The sequence below is a fragment of the Pholis gunnellus genome (genome assembly GCF_910591455.1).
Source record: "Pholis gunnellus genome assembly, chromosome: 8".
Taxonomy (NCBI): Eukaryota; Metazoa; Chordata; class Actinopteri; order Perciformes; family Pholidae; genus Pholis; species Pholis gunnellus.
In genome coordinates, this window is record NC_136534.1 from 9,991,742 (window position 1) to 10,012,606 (window position 20,865).

Consider the following 20,865-nt stretch of genomic DNA (forward strand, 5'->3'; position numbering starts at 1 on the left):
CCGTGGGTGAAACATTTTTGCCTCGCATTTGAGGATTCTCATTTTCCCCCGACTCACAGCAGTCTCACGGTCAATTGAGCAGGATAGTGTGGGAGAGCAATTGCAGATGCAGCTGCTGGTTTCTGTGCGCTTTTTTTCCTCCTTCCGAGCAGTTTAACATTTCAAAACAAGTAGCACAATGAAGCAAATACACACAGCACTGAATCCACATCAATACCTCGAGCGGGAACAAAAGGGCGACGTGTCCGGACATATGGAGGGACACACACCGTAAGTGCGTTACAACAGAATCCCTCTATTGCATTTAAAAAGCATGCACTCAAGGTGGAGAAATGGATGTACTTCAGCGGGTAGCTCATTAAATTCTGTTCAATGGGCAACTAACATGAATAACAACTACTTGTAAAAAAAAGTAGTTAGGCTAAGACTTTTCTTTAATCCCCTCTTTAGCATTTATAAACAATATAAATGATACGTAGTTATAAGATAATCACATCATAAACAGGATTTGTGATCATGATCAATTAACCAATCGAGGTCCAATATGCAGCACGCATAAGAGTGACGGTGAAACGCGAGGCACAGACAGTATCGTGAGAGCGGGTATGGAGACATCTTGTCTCCGGCAGTTGAAACTAAAAAACATTCAGATATTCAGATATAGTTTTTATTAAGGTGGAGGCAACAGGTGTCATTTTAACGAATTCAAACATTTCACCTTGCCTGTGAATGATTTGCATGACATTGTGTATAAATTTTAAATGTGTTCTAACATGCTGAGAGGGCTGAGGAGCTTTCCTGTGTTCATGTCATTTATTACGATTATAGCTTCGTTATACTGTTATTTATCATTCATTTAAATGTCTATTCATCAATTGTGAATGCTTCAAAGTAGAAGTTATACACTTGCTTGAGACTGCATGTGTTAAAAAAAACAAAAACATGTACCTATATATGTCGTCATGTTGTTAACGCCATGAAAATGCCTCTTAATTTAAAGCTAGATTCCAAACACCACATCAGTTGGCTTCTCACTTGCCTGTGATTTCCGGGTTTAACTCGTAAATAATCGATCATCTCTCATCTTTGTACACCACTGACTTCCAGTACAACTCGGGGTCATGCCGTCTGCAGAAGTTCTCTGGTGACTCTGCAGTGGTCCGGTGTATAAGGGACGGACGGGAGGAGGAGTACAGGGCAGTAGTGGATGACTTTGTGGAGTGGACCGGTAGAAATCACCTGCTGCTGAACGTGGCCAAGACCAGAGAGCTGGTGGTCGACTTCAGGAGGAAGACGACGGCTCCACAACCGCTGAGAGTTCTGGGAGAGGATGTGGACATGGTGGAGGAGTACAAGTACCTGGGTGTCTCCATCAACAACAGACTGAACTGGAAGACCAACATCAACACTGTGTACAAGGAGGGGATGAGTCGACTCTTTCTCCTTGAGGAAACTTCGATCCTTCAACGTGTGCAGCAAGATGTTGGAGATGTTCTACCAGTCTGTTGTAGGCCAGTGCACTGTACTTCTCCGTAGTCTGCTGGGGGAGCAGCATTGCAGCCGGAGACACCAACAGACTTAAACTGGTTAAGAAGGCCGGCTCCATCATTGGTTGCAAACTGGACCGTCTGGAAACGGTGGTGGAGAGGAGGACACTGAAGAAACTATTATCCATATTGGATAACCCGGACCACCCTCTCCACCACCTACTGCAGGGACGGCGGAGCACTTTCTCCAACAGACTCATCCAGCTCCGCTGTCACAAGGACAGATACAGGAGAACAGCCCTGCCCTCTGCAATAAGACTAAATCACCTCTGGCCAAATCATCATTCACTTACAATATCACTACACTGTCTTTGCACTACTGTTTAGTTTATCTAGTTAGTTAAATTAATACTATCCTATTTTATTGTGTATATTCTGCATTTTATATTTTACTTAATATGTTCTACTGTTATTTTATTGTATATATTGTGCATTTTTTATACTTTTTTTTACCCTGTCACTTTGATTGCTTAGTATATGTGTTGCTGCTGTAGCGAACACATTTATAAATCTATCCATCTTTGCTCAAACAACACAATAAACCGTTAATGTCTATTTATATTTATATGACTGCGGAGTATTGTGCACCAGTTGGACTCCCATGCACCTCCACTCTTATTGCCCTTGAGCCACGTCGTGACTGCATGATTCAGTCCAAACCGCTTTCCACTCCAAACAAAACACTGTCACTTTAAATACAAGCTGAACCCGCTGTCACTGTGTTTGCACTCTGCAGGGGCGAGCGGCTTCACACGACGCTTGGTGGATCTGTTGAGGGCATTTCAGGATTACTAATTCCTCACACACCTCGGGATTAGGGACAAGGGAGGCGGTGCCCCAGTCAGCCCTCAAGGGCAACGTCACCCATACAGTGCTGCTTCAGAATTAGCAAGCGACACAGATTCAGCTCGAGCAGAAGCCACCAATCAAACGCCAAATCAATACCTGCCTCACATCATACAACACATCGATCACGAGCACAGGTGTGCACCTGTCAAACGACGCCAAACCTTAATTAATGAATATCAACGGAGCCCCTGTGTTGCGAATGAAAATGTCCCGTCCTCCCCGCCTGTCAGAGGACACGTGTTCATGATTTGGGGAAGAAATCATTTCCGGCTCGCGTGTCGCCGTTCGTCATGCTGGTTGACTTGTAATTATTGTTAATGACATTGTGCTGATGACAAGCAGCAGCACTACAAGTTATTACTCGGGACTAGGCGATGCTGATGACAAGTTAAATGACATCATCCGCTGAATAAGATAATGCTGTTTTAACCACAGGTCGAGGAAGAACAACGGAGCACACGACAAGATAGAGCCGCAGTGTAATTATTCTACAATGAAGCGCTCACTGGCAGCTTCTTCATGAAATGGAGCGGGAAGAGCCATCGCTCAGCTTCCTGTTGTTGGGTGAAGTTCACACTGGTGACAAGCGCCACAAAATGAGCTGTGCTTTTATGACTTGAGGAGTATCATCACAAAAAAAATAAAAATAAAAATAGATACATCCGAGGTGTTTAACTGATGCTGATGCTGGCGCAAAGACACTTTACAGGACGTGTTACTAACGGACGCGTCAGATGCTGCATCAAGCTGCAGGTTATGTTTTAGTCAAGTGTCAGCAGAAGTTTGTTTTAGGATGACACTCTCTTAATGTGTGAAGGGTACAGGACGAGCAGAATTCCCCCTTTGGGCTTAATATAATGTTATTGTACCATAAAAAGTAGAAAGGTTATTTTTTATTGTAATTTCACTTCGGTTTACAGCGCTGGTGTGATTTTACTATTTAGGTAAGGTGAAGCATCTTATTGCAAGAATAAGCAGGGACTTTATTTTTTTAATGGAAACTGTACCTCATTCTGCCTTCTCAGGTCGACAAACTACTTAATAACAAAAGCAATCAAAGGATATATGAGCTTAATAACCACTTGTGAGTTCTGGTAACAGATACATAAACACAAATATCTGATAAAAACACAAACGTGTTGGCTCCTATTGATAGTGTAGACAGACAGAACTGTTGAGGTGGACTTACAGTCTTTCAAATGGAAATCTGATAGAAACCAGCAGACTATACCAACCGTTTAATATCTTAGCGGACTTAATCTTTCATTTTAGCTATAATAGTGGCAAGGCTCTATGGACGGTACCGCTAGCATGCTAACACTCTAAACTAAAATGATGAACATAGTAAACTGTACTGTTGCAAAACGGTCCATGAGACTGAATCCGGTGCTGCCACTCAGCCTTGCTTCCAATTCGTTTCAATGGACACCTGTGGTATGGCATCAAAGATTCACAAAATATGAACAAAAAGCATTTTCTCCATAGGCCAACATTGTACAAGAGACATCTGCAAAACTGTTGACAGGAAACCTCAACAGCAACTGAGGTCTGTATACAAATAGGTCCATCTGTGTGTCCACAGAAATACAGCACACACAGATCGACCTATTTGTATACGTCAGGCGGGCAATTCCCACTGGACTGTTGGGCGCCACCTTGAGGTCTGGTATCCAGTTATTATACATCCTTTCCTGGTACAGCCTCTCAGAGCCACTAGCATGGTTGTAGATTATAGTCTCGTTTATACACGTAAATGAAGTACGTACAAAAGCATGAAAATGAAGAGCGAAGCCTTGAGAAGTTGGATAGCAGATGGAGGACAAAGATTCCTTTTACAGGCAGTTAGAGCATAGCAACATCCTGAATGCAACAATGACAATTTGCTTCCTACGAGGTCCAGCAAGTTCAATATTGATGATTTGTCACAAGAAGAAGACAAATCCCTCCATCTGACTTCCATAACTATTGAACGGCTCCTAACACTGCTCAGGCTGCGCATGGCCTTCTCTGATAAGCCAGCAAATACAATAAAACGGTGAATTATCAAACGATTGATAAACGCAAGAGTAACTGACTGAAAAGCTGTAAAGTTTTGAAGAAGGGGGAACTCCGTGATGGCCACGCATGAATCATCTCTCCTTACATCCCACTTCAGCTGGACGCAACACAAAATGAACACCTCCTTGAAAGAGCTGACAACTCTGATCATGTAGAACGCTCTCTGTGACGTTAGTCTTTAACCGTTGCTCACATTTCTCTAAAAATCTTTCTGCCCGTGTGTTTTTATGAATAAACTTCAAAAACACTTAATTGGCTCCCATGTTATCATCGTGTAAAACACTCGTTTATTGGCATTTACAAACAAAACAATAAAAATAAAAAGGATTGCCACCGAGAGCAGATGACAAATCCCATCAGTCTGTCATTTGGTTCACCTCCAGCTCCTTTTTCAAATGTTGTCTTCACAACTCAGAAATGAAAAATCTTTGTTTCAAGCCAAATTTCACCGTTGGGACATTATTTTTTTGCATCCTAGAAATAAACAGGTGCTAATTGCTATCTTTGTGGAAGAAAGGCAGATTCTGATGTATCGTGTAATTTCATTCCAGGAAAAAACTATTTGGTGCAGTGAGACAGTGGGAGCTGAGTCATGTAACTGGCATTTCATTTGACGCTCAGCTCTCACTGATACTTCTGCTGCAGTTCCGCTCACAAGGATATCATTGTTCCCACCGTGCAAACCGACACTTCGGCAAATTCACGAGTAATTGCTTCCACCTGCTTGATGTTTGAACTGCAAGATGAAAAGCGTGTAGCAATAAAATTGTGTAAGTACCATCGTATTGTGTAATTATTTAGAATTGGGTGCACAAGCCCCCGTTTTCACATTAATATTGTGCACAAAAACTACAGCAAAAACACTAAATGACGCCCGAGTCCACAAACAAAATTAAAATATGCTGCAATTACCATCAAGATCTGTATACAGTTCAACTGTGAAAACATACAGACACAGGCAAGATGTGGAGACGCCAGACTTTTATTCAAATCAAAATCAAATGTTCTTCAAAGACAATTTTGTTTTCAAGCCGGAGCTGGGCATAAAAACAATGAATAAATTCTTAGAAAACAAATAAAGGCGCTGCGGTCTTCCAGTCATCTTCAAGGTGTTTTTGCATCTCCGTTACTTTTCTCTACCCCCCCCCCCCCCCCTGCGCACTCTTTTCTTCCTTTGTTTCTCTCTAGTTGTGGCCTTGGAGAGCCTCCGCCATGAACAGCTTCCCGAGGTTCTGCGAGGTGAATTCCTTCACGTTCTGGCAGTAGTTGTTAATTTGCCCTGTTGGATGGTAGCCACATGCATCCACGCGCCCCCACACAAAAACACACCCACAGAAATACATACATACATTTGTACACAGACATGCACACAAACAGACAGAGGAGGGGGGAGAGAGAGAGAGAGGGGGGGAGAGAGAGCAGCACAGCAAAACATCAAATTAGTGGGGAACAGAGTAAACGGAAGGATCAGAATGTTGTCAGGCGGCGGGGGAGAGCTGAACAGCGTGAAACAGCAGGGAAAGGGGCGGTCGAGTTGGAGATTGAGTCAATAAACTTTAAATTAATGTAATTTCAAGATAATGGCGGAGATAATTACAAAACAGAACCTGAGCTCCTGTGAGGGGAGCAGAGGCGGCTGATGGAGTTTGGAGAGAGGGAGGTCTATGAGACGACGAGAGTTGGCCGTGCGTAGTGGTTGTGTGTTTGTATCGCGTGTGTGTGTGTGTGCGTGCGTGCGTACCTGCAATAAGCAGCGTTTCCATGCGCGGTGGAGGCTGAGGGGGCTTGAACATTTTGCTGATGTCCTCCTCAGGCAGCGGGGGCTCGGCTCTGCTCTGTCGCTGGGCGTTCTCCTGCTGACGTCTCTGCAGGTACTGGAGGGCGGGACACAGAGACAAAGATGGGGGGCATTAGAAGAGGGGGGGAGGAGAAGAAAGGAAGGCAAAAAACTAAACAGCACATTGAGAGAGAGAAATGTAAAATGGAATAGACGGATAGATGGAAAAAAATTTGACAGAAACGGAGATGGGTGAGGCGAGCGAGGACAGGGTGAGAATATGAGGAGAAGAAAGAGTGAAACATTTACGTTGGGAGTAAAGAGAAAGTGAGAAGAAAAAAAAAAGACGGTATTAAGTAAGAAAGTGAGGAACTTCAGGTCGATAAATATAGTAAGAGAGATGCATAGAGCACAAAGTGGCAGCAGATAGTGAGGAGAAAAAATAAGAAGAAAGAAGACAATGGAAACATTAACGGGAAGGAAGTGAGCTGTAAAGAAGCGTGGCGATGAAAGGAGAGAGAGGAGACAGACGGAGAGTGAAGAGTTATAAGTGCTGACAGGGATGGAGTGATTTGTAGAGGGCTGACAGTCGGTAAATCAGCGAGGTGCCGGGTCTCTGGAGATCCTAAAAGCCTTGTTAATTTGGCAAGATGGAGGAGAGACTGACACAGGCCAGTGGAAGAGGAGGTTGCGGCAGATGAGGGAAAAAACGAACGTGGGAGCAACGTTCGTACTTTCAACCACGCGCCCCGCTACGCACCTGTACGGGTGTCTAAAGATAAGCGATAAATAGAAGAGACCACTATTTGTTCAAATGACACGTTACTCCTCCAGTGGGGTTTTTTTTTTTTTGCCTGCCAACGTGTCTCAGCGTGACTGTGCATAATCAAAAAGCTAATATATGCAAATTTTAGAAGCAAGCAAACAAAACAGTTTTGCACTTCCACCTTCCACGAATAAATAGACATACAATGCCTAAAACATATTTACCTTTCTTCATTAGAAGTCAAAGTAAACAAAAAAATGTAAATGGATCTAAATTAATGCAAATAAAAAAATACTCTTTCAAGTCAGCATTAAGCAGAGGCACCTTTCGCTGTTATTTCTTTACAGACTGCTCCGGATCTGTCGAGTTGCGTGGGGACCGAGTGTTTTCAAGTCCTGCTGCAAAGTCTGAATTGGATTGAGGTCTGGACTCCTATGTAGCTTTGGCTTTATGTTTGAGGTCCGTTGTCTTGGTGGAACATAATCCGGTCCCACGTCACAGTTCTCTTACAGACTGCAGCAAGATTTCTCCGTATTTATTTTACCCTCCACCTCCACAAGCCTTCCAGGTGCTGCTGCAGAGAAGCATCCCCACCGCGCGCTGCTGGAAACACCGCGACTCCTGCTGGGGATGGTGTGTTCTTTGGCAATGTGTGCTGTGTTTGGCTTTAGTATGACGGTTCAAAATATACATTTTGGCATCAGGACTAGAGGGCCACTTTGTTCTGAGGACTTTGTTGGGACCAGCGTCGGACTGCTCTTAGTCGACAGGGCTCAACATTACCTTTTTAAAAAAAGGGCCAGATGTGCAACCAGACATCAGTGGCCATTTCTAGTCAGCTTATATTTTGATGCAGCTAAAAGTTATTTTTAATAAAGAAATTGTGACGTAAAAGAATGAAAGCTTTATTATAATAACCATACAGAATTCTTTGTAGTTTAGCTTTGATCATGTTCTTTACAGAAGTAAAGTCACTGGTTGCTTTTTCATCAGGTCTCTCCCTTTCAAGTTTGGGTTTTCTGGACCTCGGTGCCGACTCTCACCACAGATCCACTGGCCCTTTAGCATTGAAGTCTTGATTTGTGTCGCTCTCTTTAGTAACACCTAATCAGTGTGTCCATCAACTATCTCTACTTTCAGAGATGTCCTCCGATCTGTGGTGATTCTAAGCAGACGGCTGAAGAGACTGGGAGAGCCGCCGACACGCTATGTAGCATCAGAAAGCATCGGTTTGCTGTCCTTACTTTTGTTGTACGTTCAAAACAGGTTGCCACTGACAACAAGTCAATAACTATTTGCCAATGGCTAACTGGCAACACTTACTGTTGAGCCCTGGTCTAAATCAGTCTAATACAGAGCAGTATCAGCTCTGGTCATGAGGTACATGGGAGTAAATATATTTAGGAAATCAGTATGTACTGATATGTAAAAAAAAAAGTATTTTATTGAATGATATACATTATAGTTGGAAAAGTATTATTTTATGTCTGGGGCTGTATATTATTATCATGATGATGGTTATGATGGTTATCGTTATACGGTTGCTTTTTTTAGACTTTTGGTCCAGCGACCTGGTCTGATAATCCTCGGGCCATCGTCTGATCAGGTCTCTTTTAAACACTTACTTTATGCATGTCCGCTTCAGGTAGCACTTCCACTGGTCTCCACATCAGAACACTGAACCTTTACACAGTTTGCTTGAAAAGCAATGAAGCTTGAACCTTTTTCTGGGTTGCCATAGACGTCTTGGGGGCTTTGTGTCCATTTAGCGCCTACTATAACCAAATACACTCTCAGCCATTACTTGTATACATCAAAATAATGATGTGGCCCCGAAAAAATGATGTGGCAAAATATTGCAGAGTCATCCAATAGTAGCTGAATTGTATCATTAACCGTGAATCATGTCTCCTCGGTTCGTAGGATTAACACATTGCTCCATATCTAATCTTCTGCAAAGTGTTGCCCGTTTCCATCGATTGGTAAAGATAAGAAAAAGAAAATTGAAAAATGAATAAATCACGAGGAGTGAGACATAAATTCCGTGGTACAAAGACTAACTTGGCCACAGATTGTGCCTGGGAACCTGCTATTTACCAAACTTAGAGAGCTATAAATGAAAAATGGAGCCCTCTGAACACGCAGCCTTTTTGCAACTTTTCTATGATGATTAATAAGGTTCCATTTGTCCGGGAAGCAGCTGGGTCAATAACAGAAGATTACATGGAGCAAGTACTGTAGATGTCTGAAAGGTGTAATAGAGGCCCACTTTCTTTGTCTCCGTGTGCGCTGTTTGTTCATTGTAGGGAATAAAGTGAAACATGGAAACGGTAGACACCATTAAAGTGTGTGTGTGTGTGTGTGTGAGGCTTGCGGGCTGTGCTGATGAGAAGGTCGGTAGGAGAGGATGATGGATCATAATGGCTGGAGTGTGGGTGATTTTTGGCCCCGGGTTGTGTGTCTACGTAGGTGTTGGCTTTTTTTCCGTGGCCCGGGTCGTGAATGCCTTGTGTGCATGCGGCAGACTACTTGTGATCACAGATGCACGTTTGTCATAAATTCGGCTATTGAGTGTGAATTTAGCCGCGGTTGTCAGCAGAGGCCGCGGTGAGTCAGCCCGGATTATCACTTCAGACTCATTTCCTCTCACAGAGAGTGACGTTGGAATAATGTAGCTGTTTGAACGTAGGTGTACGTGTGTGTGTGTGTGCGCACGAAGATCAGTGAGTGAACCTTTCGCTTCAGCGCTTCCATTTTCCTGAGTGATGTATGCGACTCGTTGCCTTTGCATGTGTTGCCAAATATTTATGATGCATCTGGCTGAGGTTACAGTTGCAGCTGGTACGTGGCTGACTTCCTCTGTGTGTACGATTGTTCTGGTCTGTTCGGGGCTTCTGGCCGCGTTTGTGTGTGTAGGTGGTGTGTGTGTGTGTGTGTGTTGAGAGTCCTTGTGCACAGTATGTGCGTGACTGTGTTTGTGTTTCACAAAGTGCTACTGCTGCTGCTTTTAAATGAAGTTGGAGTTTGTGACGTGTCTCGCTGGTACCGCAAAAGGATAAAAACAGAGGACTTTCACTTACTCATTAAAATAAACAGACTGTTTATTAATAATAGCTTTTAGTTCATATGGAACAGCTCTCCCTGGGTGCTATTTGAAGATTGGTGGCGTCTGAGCGCGACTCAAAGGTATTTAACCTCCTGAACCTAGCCTTCTTCACATAAGGATAAATAAATTACTGCACCACAGAAGTAGCCCTTCTAGTGATGAAAACGACCATTTCATTGAGAGGACAAATAAAGCAGCAGATGACGGAGAAACGTGTCAGAAATGTTAGTGATGCTGATATTCAGTGGGCGCATGCCAGCTCGTGCAGTGAGGTGAGGGATGAACAATATGACAGATATTTGAGGGTTAGCATGAGTCAAGCTTATCCCATCAGCTCACAACAACAACAAGTACCTTTGAACCTGTGTCCGTGTTGATTTGCTTGTTGTCCACTAATTTATATTTTGAGGTTAACATAGCTTCTATTTTTAAATCAAAGCAGTCATTTTGTAGTCCATGTTTTTTTTGACAGTATATATATTAAATAAGCAAGTGATCTTTTGAGTCGTTTGGATCCAAAACAGATCCACGGAAAACCCACCGGAGCCAAAAACGCAAAGTAATACATGTCCAAAAATACGTGCCATTCAAATCACTATCATGAGCCTTATCAGATGGTTAAAAAAATGATAATAATGTGCATTTGATGATCTCAAGTTTTGGATTTCTTTTTACACCGTTTATGAACACAGCGTTACTTGCCGAGTAGCATGCCTGTGTATTAATGTGGGTATAGTTACAGATGTCAGTAGATGTTTATATAATTATAACCGTTGCTGTTTACTGTAGTTACTTTGGCTGGTCCTCAGTAGGTGCATGTACATTTATCTGTTGGCCTTAAGTACCATATTTCTCTCTGTGTGTGTGTGTGTAAGAGAGAGAGTCTGTATGTGTGTGTGTGTGTGTGTGTTTGTGTGTTTGTGTGTGAGAGAGAGTGTATGTGTGTGTGTTTGTGCTACCCAGAGCTTGCTGCTTGCCTGCTGTGATTATAGCTACAATTGGTTGTGTCCATAGCTGAGAGGAATATACCTGCTGTTTTCCTGCTGACTTTGTGTCTGCAGGTGCATCTGTGTGAATACTCCTGTGTGTGGGTGTGTATGTGTGTGCGCCTTTTCCCCTTATACACATGCTGGCAAGCTGATGTTACTGCTGCTGCTTGCTCATTGTGTCTGTAGGTGGTGTGTGCGCTTCAGTTCACGGATGCTTGTGTGTACGTGGCTTCGAGAGTTACCTGGTGCTTCTGCTGCTGTTGCTTGCTCAGGTTGCGGCTGTAGGTGTTGTACTTGACAATGTCTTGGCTCATGTCATCCACCCTGTCCATCAGAAGCTGAAGGCTCTTCTCCAGATGGTTGCTGGAAGAGAAACGGCAGAAAGTCAATCACACGGTTTTGTGCTGCCGTCAGCACTCGTGATCAGCCGTGATGTTCATTCAACCCTTAGCCTAAGTTATGCTGCATTCATACCACAAAGCATTCACACACACACACACACACACACACACACACACACACACACACACGCCGGCGGCAGCAAACTACCATCTGATCATCAACTCTTCCCTGATATCTGGCTGTATACGGTGCGCTTGCTGGTGTGAACTTGTGCTCTGCATCCATCTCGATGCCGAGCACAAACGCACACAGAATGCCGTGCAGTCCGAAGGCTCTCCGATCAGCCGGATCATATCCGCAGGCGGTCTGGGCTTTCACCGTGATGCAAATCTTTAGCCAGGTGTCAATCTGTACAGTTCGACCACCTTCTCCTGTACAGCAAACAAGTTGGAGGTGTCCCACCCGCTTCATCTTTTATCTCCAGCTTATCTGGCGAGAGCCACGAACGGACCGTTCCAGTGTGAAGGGAAACTTTTAAGAGCCCAGACAGATCCTTTGACATGAACCCCCCCCCCCCCCCCCCAAAACACTGCCCTGCTGACAACTCTCAACACAACTCTACCGCAGCATTCCCCTTCTCTGTCCTCCCATGAGCCACGTTTTTAACACAATGTCTCACGACTGCCTTAAGTTTAACCTTGACAGGGCTGCAGTGCTCTCAGCCACCCCCCCCCCCCCCCCTTACTTTCCTCTGTGGAATTATATTGTTTTGTATGAGTGTTTGGGTGCTACATAATGCAGCATGTACTGTAGGAAAACAGATTTTGAATGTTTATTTAAATGGCAAGTGTACCCCGCAAGGACTGCCAGCACTGTGTATGTTTTGGCTGTGTGTACACTTGCGCTGATGCAACTGTTTTGTGTGAATATGTGGAGGACGAGTGGAAAGTGTTGGGTGATTTTAGTTGCTGCAAGATTTTTCAATGACCAAATATATAAATCTCTCTCTCCCTCCCTCTCTCTCTCTCTCTCTCTACCTCACTCTCTCTCTCCCTCCCTCCCTCCCGGCTCCTCACACTCATCTGTTGCAAAAATCATCTCATCAAGACATAATTTACCAACCCTCAATTTCTTAGACTGTGCAAAGTCTTGAACTTAAAATTAATTGCCACGAACCATCTGTGCCACTGAAAAACAAGCTCCAATGTAACCAGAATTAACCTGAGAAAAACACATACGCCCTTTTCATTTGTGCCAACTTTGTTCTTTACTATTTAAAATGAGTCTCTTGCTGTTTGAGGGAGGCGTAGCGAAAAGCGTACCGTCATAGTTTTTTAATTTTGTCACTATGCCGCTGCAGGCAGAACTCAACTGAAGGTCCTCATGTGTCATTTGGAACAATGTAAGAACACCTTTACAGGTGCCTTAGGGGGTCCACAATATTAAAGTATGAATGACATTCATGACATTAATTTCACCGGCTACAAATTTAGTGTTCTCGGTGCTATAAAGGTGATAAGAAATGAATTAAAAAGGGAATTGTTATGGAGTGATATAATTCTCAGACATACCCGACTGATGACATCAAATTACAATCTTACAAAAGGTACCGTAGTTTTGCACCTTTTGCTATTAATAACTATAAAAAAACAGCAAGCATTGAAGAACAGTGTACTAATGCATTCCAATGTTTAGTATTATTGTCGGAACGTATTAGAGAAATGCCAGGAAGTATAAAGTTTGTGGACATTGTAGAACAGCCATATGCATAAATTTAAGCACCCATACATATGCAAAACATATGCACACCTTGAAGCCACTCATCAAGATCCTCTCAGCATCCGGCTGCCATCAACCGCCTTCAGCTGACAACACCTTAATTACATTTACATGCAAACACACATACAGATGAAGTCCATCAAGCTGACTTACACAGAGAGATAAAACTAATGTAACCACACGCATGCAGATCATTTTATGAACACTGCTTCTGATGACTTACAGCGTTATGTTATTGTCACATACATGACAACCTGTAACACCAGATCATGGCTTGGCCCCTGTATGAGGCGTGTGTGTGTGTGTGTATGTGTGTGTGTGTATGTATGATCTTCAGACGCTCAGATCGTCATTCCCTTAGTTTAGAGTGCCGAACCATTCGCGGTCCCATTGTATTTGGCTGTTGTGTGATCAGTTTGTCAACCCTCCACTGCAGTGTCAGCTGTAAACATGAAAACCGATGGCCCAGGACCAAAGCTCGCCCCAGCACTTCCCCGCCGAGTCCCTCTCACTGTGTCAAAATTGATTCTCCCTGACGAAAAGCCCATTTAAAGCTATTCCATCGAGCAATATGGTAGCTAATTTGTGTGGTGTGCATTCATAATATATGCAGAGGAACACATTTAGTCAGAGCAGGATCCTTCAAAACATCTGTCGTTTATGCATGCGTCAAGTGTTTGAGCTGGACAGAAATGTGCGTCTGTGTGTGTGTGTTATTCAGTGTATTGGATTTTGTTTACCAGTTTGTATTTTAGAATTTCGGAGTGTCTTTCTGTGTCCTTGACACATGCTTGGCGATTAGTGGTTGCTGCTACTACTGCTGCTACTTTCAATTGCATAGAGTTTGTTCTGTTCTTTACCGTTTCTTTTGCGCATGCTCAGTTGTTGCTGTACGTTTAAAAAAGGCTGAATATGCAAAGAAAACACACTGCTGCTCAGAATTGTGCACAAAATGATAAAAACACAGTTACATGTGGATGGAGAAACTGCACGGCGGATAATGCATTCTACACTACACAGTGTCTGGTCATAGGCTCCGAAAGGGTTGAATTATTCAGACGGGTCAGCGAGCCCGCCGATCAATCCTGAATTAGAAATCAAAGTCTACGGAGGGACTGCCTATCATCACCGATTCCGTTTTAAGGTCAGGTTCAATGGCAGCCCATGCAGTGTGCTGCGTGTGTGCGCTCGGGCCTACATGCTCATAGTCGCACAGGACAACAGAGGACAAATTCTAAAGCTGTATTGATGTGCGAGCAAAAAATGAGCTGACATTCAGTAAATTGAGAGTTCAGATGGGAGTTCTTTAACAAAGCTGCCAAGGAAGTGACTTCCATTTTTAGAAGGAGTGTTTTACTCTGATGGAGCCTTTTTAACTGATGGACTGAGGCACAATATGGATCTCCGGTTTGCACCTGGAGCAGGAATTGGGTTTTAAAGAGGACATGAAAGAGCCCAGATCCAACAGTGTCCCAACATAAGTTTATAGTATTACCTCGCTGAAAATGTAGGATAAAAAGTACGCATGACATTAATATTCATAGTGGGTTTGACACAAATTCATCATGCTTATTGCCCATTATCATTATTTCATTGCAACAAAGAACTGTATGAGCATAACAAATATATGTCCATCTCAATGGATGAAGTTTGTCTGCCAAGGAAAACATTTTCCACAGAGTATTTCAAGGCAACATTTCTGTCTTTGTGGCCAGACTTGGAGTTATGCCTCTTAACATTTCTCATTCCTCTTACAGCTGCTGCAGCTCCAACAATGCCTTACATTTCTCATCTTTTCTCCCTGCACTCAACAATACCTTTTCCCTTACTGAATACATATCAGGGCAGTACTGTAGAGCAGAAAGCTGTTTACCTATGCGTCCATTGTCCAGGAAGGCCAATTACACTAAGCAGACGGGAGGTGATGGTCTGAGGAGTTGCTCGTTCACACCGAACAAAAAGCAAATATGGGGTGCAACGGATGACTTATAATGAACAATGTCCGTCACTACACAGTGGGCAAACTTTAATACGGATGAAGACAATGTTAAACGGCCCACACGCGAAAAGCTTAGCCTGACATGAATATAGGCTGCTTTGTAACATTGCAAATACTGGATGCATTTCAAGTCTGTTTTTTGGGGAGGGGGGGGAATAGCTACATAAATGAATTTACATTCATGCAATCCATCACCACGATCAACATCATCATCTGTGGTAAGAACAACCCTGTGTGCTGGAGTGAAACTGCATTCACTCAGCCTTAGACGTAGATGACATTGACAAATGGGTCTGCAGATTGGAAAATGAGACAAAAAGGAAAAACATTAAATAAAACCCATTATCGTTGTCCTTTTTGAAGGGGTGGAAATGAGGAGAAAGAGGGCGGGGCTGTCAGTGGAAGATGTAGAGAGACGGACGCCGCAATCCAATACAAGGACGGAGCTGCGCCGCAATCTGACAACTTCAGGAAACAATTTCATCTTGCCAGACATCCCATCGGCAGTCATGCCGGGAAACCCATGGGGAGAGCCAGGCTGCTTCTGCCCCATTTCGGGTCATATCAAACACTACGCTTCAACTTCCGAGTTGTCGTGGGGAAAATGGAACAATATGCAAGGAAAGTGAGGTATTCTCCTTCTGTCTCTTTGACAATTCTGACAGATGACTGTGCTGTTGCCGCACTTACTTGGCCGGGCACACGCATCCTACGGCGCTCTGTACATAGGAATGTTCATTTAATTCATGACTCATGTGTTACAGGACACAGATGAGAAGAATCACAACAGCTCCTGATGCGGTGTATAAGTAAGCGCAGAGTGCTCTGCGAGCTAACAGAGTGTAAATCAGCACTTTGAGTCATTATAGTGCTAATTTGTCACACCTGCCCCTGGGAAGCTTCACAGCTGTTGCTCCAATTGCAGCGGTTTATCTCCATAAATGATTGCTGATGAATTCTCCCGAGACTGATGCTGAGAGCCTCCGAGATCTGAATGCGAGACTTTTAAGTGCCAGTCTGTGAGTTGATATGGTGGGGTGATATTCGGTCACATTGTGCTCATTAGTGATGGAAGACAAAGTTTGATGGCAGGTTGCTGTTTTTGGAGCCGTTTCTGAATAAATATATAGCTGACATTTAGACGTGGCATTTACTGTACCTAGTTTTGGACCGGATAATGCAATCAAACGTCTGATGCTAACCCAAGGGTGCACCAATAAGTTCCTGGAATAAGATAAGTGGTCAAGTATGTTTAAGAACCAGAATGTGAACTGCAGTGTTGGCGTGATGCGTTACAGATGTGATCCAAACAACAAATACATGTTGGGGGGGGGGGGGGGGTTCATACCGGCAACATGCACAATACAAACTGAATTGTTCCGACTGTGGAAGTAAAACATTTCCATGACTGGCAAGTAACACATTTTGAGATGCCTCACCCATCTGGTACTGTAGTCCAAGCAGGTTAACATAGGCTTTAAAAAAAGGATTAGGCTGGTGTTATCTTTAATCTTTTCATTATCATCAAGAAAGCCAATCAAGAGTCATTCCCACTAACAAGGAGCTTCTGAGAAGCCACATGCAGTTTACGTCTACGAGCCATAGACGCCCATTATTCTCTAAAAATGATTAAAACCACACAAAAAAGGAGCCGTAGCCTTGCACTGAGTGACGTATTCCTTCAGTGCAGCAAACACCAGTGGAGTTTGTGTTATTCAGCTAGTTTATGACATCGCAGGTCCACCAAATCTGACCCGTTCTTCATTAGTGTCGTCGGCTGTGTGAAACTGATCCGAATCTGACCCACACACTGTACATCTCTAATAAAAAGCTATGATGCGAATGACTAATGGTAAAGCAAACGAACAAAGCGCGCGCGAGTATCTGCTTTCCAGAGATCAGAAGTGCAGCCGAGGTCATCATTACGGGGTTGTTTCAGAATGAACTACACTGGCCGTGTTTATTGTAATGAAGTAATACGTCAACCCGATGCAATCATAATGATATGGCTCTTTTATGCATTTTTAATAGGTTTTGGAAGACAGTGGCACGGAGACGTCAGCTTTGGCTACACAAACTATTCCTCTTTAGTAAGATAAACGCATTGTGAGATTTGGTCTTTTCATGGGATTTCTGTGATATTAATAAAAAGATAAAAATGTAAACTAGCCTTCTTTAGAAGTGTGTGAAAACGGCAATGAAACCTCGGTGGATAACAATAAGCCAGACACATCAATAGACTTTGTATTCCTTCCACCAATGTGGTACACGTTAGAACAGTGCAGGAGACGCAGACTAATGCCCAGGCGTTCCCTAATCTCAAATCAATTTTAATTTAGAAGTAGCTTTAACTCATGTCTGTGAAGGCATGCCGATTTAAAGAGATACCACGTCATGGTTGTAAAGCTTGTAAGATGTTTCTAGGAAGACATTATTCTTAAATAGTTCTATGTATGCCCAGTTCTACGGTAACCATGTGCAAATAAACTAGATTTAGGTGACACTTTGCATCGTGTTTGATGGTTTGGGGAGATGGAATTTCCATAAATAAGCCGTTTTCCAGGATTGAATTGTGGAGTGATTTTACAGAGAGGCTAATAAGACGCACTGAGGTCTGTTGATGAACCTGACAGTATTTTACCTAAATTGCTCATGGGCGTACAAAACACCTTGATGCAGGCAGTGTCATATAAATAGATGATATTGTAATGTATTCATACGGCATGAAACATGAACGGTAAATTGGACTCTTAGGTCCCGAGATTGACACGCTTCCTACCATTATGATCTCAAACGTGTCTCTCCGAGTGCAATACAAGATTATTAATTTGCATGTTCTGTAAACAGGAGCGTTGAAACTCAGAAATAAACAAAACAAAGAGAATATGGGAATTATAATTGAGGGAGAAACTAAAAATCACTCATGAGCCTCTACAGCAGTTAAATCCGTGAGATCACCGACATGCTCCCCACAAAATTGACAGCGAGATCGACGGTCGTGCTGTTTTATGGAGGACAGATGTTGATAAACCCACACAATGCCCCACAAGACCACGCAGAAACATCTTGTAAATGTTGGGTGTCCAGAGAAAAACATGTTGGAAATAGTTGATTTAGATCGCAAATGTACCTGCATTCACTCTTTTACAACGTTTTTTTAACAATCAAGGTGTCTGGCCTCAGGCCTTCTTGCAATATGGCTGCATGAGCTCACGTCTGACCTGCTTGAGAGGTTGAGCAGTTCATGCTTGTCGGCGACCGTGGACTTGTCCTCCAGATCCCACATCAGGGCGTTGATGAGGTGGGAGTTCTTGATGATGATGGGCACCTCTTCGAACATATGCTCAAAGCCAATGTTAGCCTTCTTCAAGCTGAAGAGAGTGAAGGACAGGACGGGAGACACAGAGGAAGGAGAAGAGAGCTGGAGTTACAATTTGTCACCAACAAAGAACATTTCATCATCATCATCTATTTTAGAATACAGTTACACACACACACTACATACAGTTAACACATGACAGACCCAAAAGAGTATTACCGTGTATTTCTTTGCATATCTCATTCATATTTCAACCATATCATGCAGCCCAAAGTGGAATATATATATATTTTTTTTTATTGTGCTGACAAGTACCCATACTTTTATACTAAAAGCAGCAGAACATAGTTTTCTGTCGGAGACAACAAATACTTTTTAAAAAAGGGATAACTTGTCCTTTTATGCAAAAACTACACACATGACACAACACACATCCGTGGAGGAAATGAGCCTGTAACAAACAAAACCTATGCTTAAGAAGACTATGCTCTCAGCTGATGTAAAGCCATTTTGAAGTCATTGTAAATGAACAGAGAGTTGGTTGGGGTTAACGGTTGTTCAACCTCGAGCTCGAATGCAGCTCCGTGCTTTGAACATCTGTTTAGTGGAGGGCAGAGATCTTCTGAGGTCAGCTGTCGTTCGCACAATGTGCTTACAATAGAGCATTGTACCGTTACCGCTCGGCTTGTAGCTTGCAGTAAATTGGACCCGAGCCAAATAAATAGTAATGTTATACATGTTGCATTTTGATATCTGAAAAAGTTGTGACACGAGAGGATGTCCACATTACACGCCGCGACAAATGTCAGACCCAGTCGCCTAAATGACTTTTTTATGGGCTCTACCGATAAGCGTGCAAAGCACCGGCTTTTAAACACCTCTTCTTGTTCCTCGGGAGAAAAGGCTGCATCGCTCTCTCTTTCTCTGACATGGGCCTGTTAACACGAAATGGAACTTCAAACTTTGCTTAATGTCTCACATAAATCCAATAGCATTGACTGACTGCCTTGGTTCAGCCTGTCACTTGTGCACAGTGCATGAGGTACAGACTAATGTCTGTATATGTCTAATGTTGACTTGTTAGAGGTGTCCCGCTCGCTATGGAATCAATACGCCGGCTGCATTAATTCCCTATGCGCACTGTCCCAGAACCAGAGACGTATATATATATATATATATATATATTGCGATTGTCCATGTGATAAATATAGGTGTGTTTGGAGCATCATCTGATTTTGATAAGGTCATTTTGAAAAATGAGCATCACCTCAGGCGACCTTTAAGAGGAGACTCTGAGGCAGCGGAAGTGGACAGTCCTGCCTCGGGCTCTGAGTGGGAAGTACAAAAAAAATGAATATGGATAGCAGCAGTCCACAAGTAAAAATCTATAATGATATTCCATAAATACTGTTTGTTTTACATATCGGCACAGTTCTCCATCTGCAGCGCTTTAACAATATTTCCTGAAAATTATGACCTTTTCAAATGCCTGCAGAGCGATATAAAAAGTTGTCCACGAGGAAAAAGAAGAGACGGCACATTCCGGGCAGGACAGAATGCTCAACCCTACTGGACTTGGGCGCACTTAATGCCACGCTCTTTCCAAGTTGGGCCCCACTGGACAAAGCCAAAGGTCGCCTCCACAGGCCCACTAATTTGATGCTTCATATTGTGTGCTGAAGTGGAGGCTATTGACCACTGCCTCCATAGCCCAGCGGACTTGGAGGGCAGTTCAAAGGGATCGGGCTATTCAGCACTCATCCATCCCTGCCTTTCATTTCAAGAGAGGTGCACAATATATGCAAGCTTATATAACATCAAATACACCAACATGAAAGAGACCGCTTTTGACACACAATTAAACGCTTTTGAAGTTTTGAATCTTCGGAGGGGGAAAAAAAATATTATTGATATTCAGATTTCCAGTCTTTTCTGAAAGATAATAGCATCGAGGCAAGATTTTCGTTATGTGGAGATATTGTCCTTTCCTGCCCAGCGCTGCGCTGCCCACTCTCAATCATGAGCTTATTGGGAACAACGATAGCTACAGATCGGAGCCGTAATAAATCATAAGAACTAATGAAAAGCTGAAGAAATGAGAAGGATCCCGAGTCGGAGTCAAACACACTGGGTCAATAACGGAGTTGCTGGCAATAGAGACACGCAGGTGGAGAAGTACAGAGGAAATATGAAAGGAAAGGAAAGGAAATGATGCGGTTAAATTGTCTCTTCTCCGTGCAAATACGCTTTTAGTGAATTTAAAAGTGTATATCGGGAGGTCCTGAATGGACAGCAATTTGATACCTCTGGGACTTCTTCATGGAGCTGTTTACT

At 43.2% G+C, this 20,865-nt stretch overlaps 1 protein-coding gene across 1 annotated transcript in view; it reads right to left on the reverse strand.

Moving 5' to 3' along the window:
* Window positions 1-5,414: 5,414 nt before the first annotated feature.
* Window positions 5,415-20,865, reverse strand: part of LOC306700299 (eukaryotic translation initiation factor 3 subunit H) — a 45,936-nt gene continuing 30,485 nt past the window's right edge. Inside the window, exons 5-8 of the mRNA XM_079165290.1 lie at window positions 18,434-18,583; window positions 11,335-11,455; window positions 6,196-6,328; window positions 5,415-5,733 (exon numbers count right to left, since the gene is read on the reverse strand). Of these exons, the coding sequence (XP_079021416.1) occupies window positions 5,639-5,733; window positions 6,196-6,328; window positions 11,335-11,455; window positions 18,434-18,583 (499 nt within the window). The 3' untranslated portion in view covers window positions 5,415-5,638. The remainder of the gene's footprint in view (window positions 5,734-6,195; window positions 6,329-11,334; window positions 11,456-18,433; window positions 18,584-20,865) is intronic.